This window comes from Oncorhynchus kisutch, linkage group LG17 (assembly GCF_002021735.2).
Source record: "Oncorhynchus kisutch isolate 150728-3 linkage group LG17, Okis_V2, whole genome shotgun sequence".
In the NCBI taxonomy this organism is placed as follows: Eukaryota; Metazoa; Chordata; class Actinopteri; order Salmoniformes; family Salmonidae; genus Oncorhynchus; species Oncorhynchus kisutch.
Genome location: NC_034190.2, coordinates 16274206 through 16282310, shown reverse-complemented (window position 1 = coordinate 16282310; position 8105 = coordinate 16274206). Strand labels below are relative to the sequence as shown.

Genomic DNA, 8105 nt, shown 5'->3' with positions numbered 1-8105 from the left:
TGTGCCGCATATAGCCAACCACATATCACACACAACAAAACTGATTTGACCTCTACGGGATCGGTGTGTGTGTGTCGGTTGGGCTAACGTGCGCTAATGTGATTAGCAAGACGTTCTAAGTAAGAAGTATATTTCCCAGGACATAGACATGTCTTATATGGGCTGAAAGCTTAAATTCTTGTTAATCTAACTGTGCTGTCCAATTTACAGTAGCTATTACAGTGAATAAATCCCATACTATTGTTTGAGGAGAGTGCACAACAACAAAACACTTTTATCACAGAAACTGGTTTGATACATTCACCTCTGAAGGTAAATAATGTACTTACATTCAGTAATCTTGCTCTCATTTGTCATCCTGAGGGTCCCAGAGATAAAATGTAACATAGTTTTGTTTGATAACATAAATGTTTATATTCAAATGTAGGAACTGTTTTCTACAGTTTGAACCCCTGTCTCACACCTCCCCCCCATCTAAATGTGTGAAGGTTAGTGTGTTTTCTGTAGGGAAGCTAATTACCCATCATTTATGACATTCCTGGGAGTGTGTAAATGTATAATTTTTTTAATTACCATATCATTTTTGTATGTTCTCTATATTTATGTACTTGAAAATGTATCAATTGACCAATTCGGCACATTTGGGCAGATTTGATACAACATTTTGAACATTAATGCAATGGTTCATTGATTCAGTCTAAAACTTTTCACATACACTGCTGCCGTCTAGTGGCCAAAAATCGAAATTGCGCCTAGACTCCTAAGCGATATAATGTCCTTTCACTTGCATTTTAAAGAGGATACAAATAAATAAAAAATAAAATGCATGAATGCATGAATATGTATTTTATACATAATTGGTCAAGCCTATACTCCAAAATGAATGTCTTTGTACATAATTGGTCAAGCCTACACTGCAAAATGAATATGTCTTTGTACATAATTGGTCAAGCCTATACTCCAAAATGAATATGTCTTTGGTACATAATTGGTCAAGCCTATACTGACAAATGAATATGTCTTTGGTACATAATTGGTCAAGCCTATACTGACAAATGAATATGTCTTTGGTACATAATTGGTCAAGCCTATGCTCCAAAATGAATGTCTTTGGTACATAATTGATCAAGCCTATACTTCAAAATGGATATGTCTTTGGTACATAATTGATCAAGCCTATACTTCAAAATGGATATGTCTTTGGTACATAATTGATCAAGCCTATACTTCAAAATGGATATGTCTTTGGTACATAATTGATCAAGCCTATACTCCAAAATGAATATGTCTTTGTACATAATTGATCAAGCCTATACTTCAAAATGGATATGTCTTTGGTACATAATTGGTCAAGCCTATACTTCAAAATGGATATGTCTTTGGTACATAATTGGTCAAGCCTATACTCTAAAATTAAACAAATTTGAGTAATTGCCTTTGAGTGTGTACTGTATTATTACTCATACTGGATGGACTGGTTACCTTATGCTATGCTCCAAAATGTCTATCCATGAGTCTGGGAGAGAACATATAGCCAGCCCTGAGCGATGATGTTGGTTCATTGATTGTGCCGGGAAGCTTATAGTTAGCCTACAATTCGTGAATTTGTATTTGATTTTGAAATGCGTAGTAATAGTGATTTAATTAAATTTTCATAATTCATTGGGTCACAATTTACCTTTAGTTATGCAGAATATCTCACCACCATGCGTTTCCATCTGCTCCTCTGTCCTATATTCCTTTCTTGAGCGCGAAACAGTTTAGTGAAATATGTTTAATTGCGAAAATATGTTACTATCGATGTTCCCGAACAGATTCCACTTGGTTTCCCAAATTAAGCACTGGGTAGCTGATGATGATGGTGATGATAATGATAAAGGTGATGACGATGACGATGATGATAATGATGGTGGTGATGGTGCTAAATCTAAACTAATCTTGCATATTAGTAAAGACAAGATTAAATTGAGAATAGTCTGATGGGTAAAAATAAGATCACTTGATGAGAGAACAGCTGTGCAGCCTGAGGCAGGGAACAGGGCAAGCTTTTTTTGCTACTTTCTCAAATAATAGCCTATAGTCGCATCATGCAGCCAAAATATGTTTGATTTCTAAGACATTCTAAAGGTTTGTATCATTCATAGCTAAAGTTGCCAAATAACTCTACATCTAGCATATAGGACCTGTTTCTAATGTTTACTTTTACTCAACATAGCCACTTTGTCACGGCCGTTAAAGGAAGAGGACCAAGGTACAGCGTGGAGCACGTACAGTTCTCTTTTAATTTGGAAAAAAGACACCGAACAAAACAATAAACACCACAAAAACAAACCATGAAGCTAAATGCTATGTGCCCTAAACAAAGTCAACTTCCCACCAAGACAGGTGGAAAAAAGGGCTACCTAAGTATGGTTCTCAATCAGAGACAACGATAGACAGCTGTCCCTGATTGAGAACCCTACCCGGCCAAACAGATAGAAATACAAATAATAGAATATAGAATACCCACCCCAACTCACACCCTGACCAAACCAAAATAGAGACATAAACAGGATCTCTAAGGTCAGGGCGTGACACACTTCGTATGCGTTATGGGAAAATATTATTTATATTTTATATGGCTAAGTTCAATTATATTCTTCTTACTATAAAATCATAAAAAATAAAATAATGTAATTGGACTTATCTTGTCAGCTAAATGAACAAGCCTACAGCCTATGGCATGGAGCACAGCCAGAAAACACAGGACTGCAGTATGCCAACTCATATTATGGTGTTCTGAAATTCATGTTCTTCTAATCAGAATGTTTCTTTAAACCTGACTAAAATAAATCATGGATTCATTGTGATGGTGTATATTAAATTGATTTATTCCACTTTTTTAAATGTAGATGTTCCCAAGACGCGGAACAGCAGCTTGTATGTGTGGAGGCCTGGAGACGCTATATGTGTTTATAATGGTCAATTACCGTGAGACCTCAGACAGGTGTGTGTACTTTCTGTGGCTCAGGACTTCTTTATTGCCATAGGTTTAGTGTGTGTGTGCGTTCGTGTGTGTCAGCATGTGTGGTTCTGAGTTTATAGCATTGCTGCAGTGAGCTAGAGCTTTACTGTCTGCCTGGGCGACAAAGAAAGATTGCTGCTCAAATTCATTTCCTTGCAGGACGTTTTTTTCTTGAGCTGATGGTCATGGGCCTGGAAAATAATTCAAATTGACCACAAGAAGAACAGATATAATATTTGACTAAAACATAATCATTTCAAACCTTGCTTACGTTTGTATAGATCACATATATCAAGGCATTTAACCCACTGTTCCTAGGCCGTCATTGAAAATAAGAATTTGTTCTTAATTGACTTGCCTAGTAAAATAAAGGTTAAATAAAATATAAAATAATACATATATATCTCTTTATTATGTGTGGGAATACTTCATGATAAAGTTCTAAAATTAAAATCACTTGGGGCTGATTTGCTGGTGTTTATTTATTTTTTGCAGGAAATCACTCTCTGAGCTCGTTCTCTCTCACATTGCCTTCAGCACCAAGCACTCAAATATCAAGGAAATGAAAGAAGTGTGAGAATATGCAGCACTGTATTTAATCAAAGCATGGAGGAGAACTATATTCCTGTTGAAGATTATTAGAGTGATGATGACCATGAGCTTTAATGATGCAGTTGGTCTCATTCTAAAGAATTGAATATCGCTGATCTATTCTAAAATATAGTGATGATGATGGTGATGATAATGATGGTGGTGATGCTGATGATAATGATGGTGGTGATGCTGATGATAATGATGGTGGCGATAATGATGATGATGATAATGATGATAATGACGGTGGTGATGATGATGATAATGAGGGTGATGATGCTGATGATAATGATTAAGGTGATGCTGTAAATGATGTGGTGATGGTGGTGATGAGGGTGGTGGTGACGATAATGATGACGATGATGCTGCTGATAATGATGGTGGTGATGATGATGATAATGAGGGTGGTGATGCTGATGATAATGATGTTGGTGATGCTGATAATGATGTGGTGATGGTGGTGATGAGGGTGGTGGTGATGATAATAATTATGTGGTGACGATAATGATGGTGATAATGATGTGGTGGTGATGATGATAATGAGGGTGGTGATGCTGATGATAATGATGTTGGTGATACTGATGATAATGGTGGTGATGGTGATGATACTTACGGTGGCGATGATGATAATGATAAAGGTGATGATGGTGATGATAGCGATAAAGGTGATGGCGATGATGATAATGATGGTGGTGATGGTGATGATAATGATAAAGGTGATGATGGTGATGATGGTGATGATAATGATGGTGGTGATGGTGATGATAATGATAAAGGTGATGATAGTGATAAAGGTGATGATGTGTTTAGCTATGTTGGGGGTTTTGGTCATGATGAGGAGGAGGAGTAGGATGATCAAGAAGGTCTGTTGTTTGGTTGAATAGGTTATGATGATGAGGAGGAGGATGAAGACACTTGCCACTAGCTCCCCTCTGTACCTCCTCTGCTGTTACTGTAATAGAACCACACCTGTCATTCATTCCCCACCCAGGTATCAGTAGTCCACCTGTTGAAGACAGTGCGTCTGCTCCGGCTGCTGCGTCTGCTCCAGAAGATGGACCGGTACTCCCAGCACAGCACTGTGGTGCTCACCCTGCTCATGTCCATGTTCGCCCTGCTGGCCCACTGGATGGCCTGCATCTGGTACGTCATCGGCAAGAAGGAGATGGAGGCAAACGCCTACTCCTGGGACATCGGTGAGTGGTGGGAGCGACTAGTTTTGTCTGAGAGGGGATCAGGGATTTCGTTGGGTATTGCATCAGTGAGCTGCTTTCTCTGTCTTACGGGGGGATTGGGGGGGCATCAGAGATGGGGGAAAGTAGGGGTCAGGAAGAGAGGTGGAAGAGTGAGGGGTGAGCATGTCTGAGAATCGCCTTAGGGGTGGGCATCGCCGGGTAAGCGGCTAGTTCTGTCTGGAGGGGTTCAGGGACGGCATCATTTACCTGGCTAGAGACCATGAACATCAATGGATGAGACGGACATTGGTGAGCAGCTTGTTCTGTCTGGAGGGGTTCAGGGATGGTGCTGACATTTGGTGCGTGGGCGTTTTTGGTTAGTAGTGTCAGCTGGTCATGGCAGCATATCATGGCTTATGTGTGGTTGTTTTTGGCTAGCATCTAAACTCAGCAAAAAAAGAAACGTCCTTTCACTGTCAACTGCGTTTATTTTCAGCAAACTTAACATGTCTAACTATTTGTATGAACATAAGATTCAACAACTGAGACATAAACTGAACAAGTTCCACAGCCATGTGACTAACAGAAATAGCATAATGTGTCCCTGAACAAAGGGAGGGGTCAAAATCAAAAGTATCAGTCAGTATCTGGTGTGGCCACCAGTTGCATTAAGTACTGCAGTGCATCTCCTCCTCATGGACTGTACCAGATTTGCCCGTTCTTGCTGTGAGATGTTACCCCACTCTTCCACCAAGACACCTGCAAGTTCCCTGACATTTCTGGGGGGAATGGCCCTAGCCCTCACCCTCCAATCCAACAATTCCCAGACGTGCTCAATGGGATTGAGATCCGGGCTCTTCATTGGCCATGGCAGAACACTGACATTCCTGTCTTGCAGGAAATCACGCACAGAACGAGCAGTATGGCTGGTGGCATTGTCATGCTGGAGGGTCATGTCAGGATGTGCCTCCAGGAAGGGTACTACATGAGGGAGGAGGATGTCTTCCCTGTAACGCACAGCGTTGATATTGCCTGCAATGACAACAAGCTCAGTCCGATGATGCTGTGACACACATGAGGTATTTCTGTGACACACATGATGCTGTGACACACCGACACACCGTCCTCCACCTCTAAATCGATCCCGCTCCAGAGTACAGGCCTCCAGAGTACAGGCCTCGAATCCGACAATCACCCCTGGTGAGACGATACCGCGACTCGTTAGTGAAGAGCACTTTTTGCCAGTCCTGTCTGGTCCAGCGGCGGTGGGTTTGTGCCCATAGGCAACGTTGTTGCCTTTGATGTCTGGTGAGGACCTGCCTTACAACAGGCCTACAAGCCCTCAGTCCAGCCTCTCTCAGCCTATTGCAGACAGTCTGAGCACTGATGGAGGGATTGTGCATTCCTGGTGTAACCTGGGCAGTTGTTGTCGCCATCCTGTACCTGTCCCGCAGGTGTGATGTTTCAGATGTACCGATCCTGTGCAGGTGTTGTTACACATGGTATGCCACTGCGAGGACGATCAGCTGTCTGTCCCACCTCCCTGTAGCGCTGTCTTAGGCGCCTCACAGCACGGACATTGCAATTTATTGCCCTGGCCACATCTGCAGTCCTCATGCCTCCTTGCAGCATGCCTAAGGCACATTCACGCAGATGAGCAGGGACCCTGGGCATCTTTCTTTTGCCTTTTTTCAGAGTCAGTAGAAAGGCCTCTTTAGTGTCCTAAGTCTTCATAACTGTGACCTTATTTGCCTACCGTCTGTAAGCTGTTAGTGTCTTAACGACCGTTCCACAGGTGCATGTTCATTAACAGTGTTTAAACCCATTTTTATGAATTATCTTTGAAAGACAGGGTCCTGAAAAAGGGACGTTTATTTTTTTGCTGAGTTTATTAGCTTCCCAACCAGCATCTCGCTATGCAGTTTTAATGGCTGTGTTGATTATTTTATTGATTCAACTGATTTCTAATGAGACACTCATTACACTATAAAATATTCATGTACGGGGAAGGAATTTAATGTGACTGGGGAAAAACATGTCCTGTTTTTATTTGTTTCTGGGGTTTTGATTGACAGAGTAGTGTAGTCCCACAGTAATGACTAGTCGCCGGGCCCCAGGCTTCCCCTGAACACATAATGAGGCCCCTAGGGCTGATCCCCAGTCAGTATCGATGAGCCAGGCTCTATTCTCAATTACCTCTCCCTGACGTCTCCAAACTGATTCTGGGTCAGTATTGATGGCGCCATGAGAAGCTGATGCTGTTTTTCCAATTACCTGAGCCTCAGTGTCATGCAGGATTAATGCACTGTATCTCAATTATGGAATTCTAATGCTGATCCCACGTCAGTGAGAGCGGTATATCCAATTACCATTCTTAAGTGTCTGGTGGAGGTCTCAGGGACCTGCTGATTGTTTCAACACTCACGTTATAGATAGGAGCTGACCTAGGATTAGTTTTGGTTCTCAGGTACCTGGTATCAGGGATGGATTGCGACCAGAAGTCATCCCGGACGTTTCTAACACACAGGCCCATTACTTTAGCCTCCTTCCACCATCCTGCAGCGGAAAGAATGGTGGATTAGGCTACCATTATTTAAAATAAGGATCATTCAGCGCAAACCCCCCAATTTAGACCGACCCACTAGGCTTCAGATGGACCAGCACATCTGGCATTTGTTCAAGCTGCCCTATCTGTTTGTTCTTGCTAATACTCAGTTTGTATGTTAGGCATTCACAGTTCTGGATACAGTGGAAACAGTTCAGAGAAACTATATTGTTGACTCCAATTATGGGCTCCAATTATGCTATATACACTGAGTGTACAAAACATTAAGAACCTGACATTGACTGACCAGGTGAATCCAGGTGAAAGCTATGCTCCCTTATCACTTATTAAATTCACTTCAATCAGTGTAGATGAAGGGGTGGAGACAAGTTAGAAAATAACAACACAGACACACATCTACAACACGTGTGTCTGTGCCTGTGTGTGTGTCTCTTTACAGTCCCTGCTGTTCCATAAGGCATATTTGTATACGTTTTTTTCCCAATCAGATTTTACTGCTTGCATGAGCAGTAAGACTGGACCAGTAGTCCAGGTGCGATAAAATTAGGTTCTGCCTTGTTGATAGTGCTATTAAGAAGTCAGTGCTGTTAACAATATTTAGTTGAGGTTCAGCATTTAGTGAATGATTTGTCCCAAATACAATCATTTTAGTTTTGAAATATTTAGGACTCATTTATTATTTGCCACCCATTCTGAAACTGACTGCAGCTCTTTGATAAGTGTTGCGCTTGCTGTGGTAGCTGACGTGTACAGTGTTGAGTCATCAGCA

The 8105-nt window shown here is 41.5% G+C and overlaps 1 protein-coding gene across 1 annotated transcript in view; it reads left to right on the top strand.

The window, feature by feature from the left end:
- LOC109908502 (potassium voltage-gated channel subfamily H member 8) overlaps window positions 1-8105 on the top strand; it is a 102814-nt gene that overhangs the window by 67884 nt on the left and 26825 nt on the right. The window contains exon 5 of the mRNA XM_031794968.1: window positions 4587-4791. Within this exon, the coding sequence (XP_031650828.1) occupies window positions 4587-4791 (205 nt within the window). The remainder of the gene's footprint in view (window positions 1-4586; window positions 4792-8105) is intronic.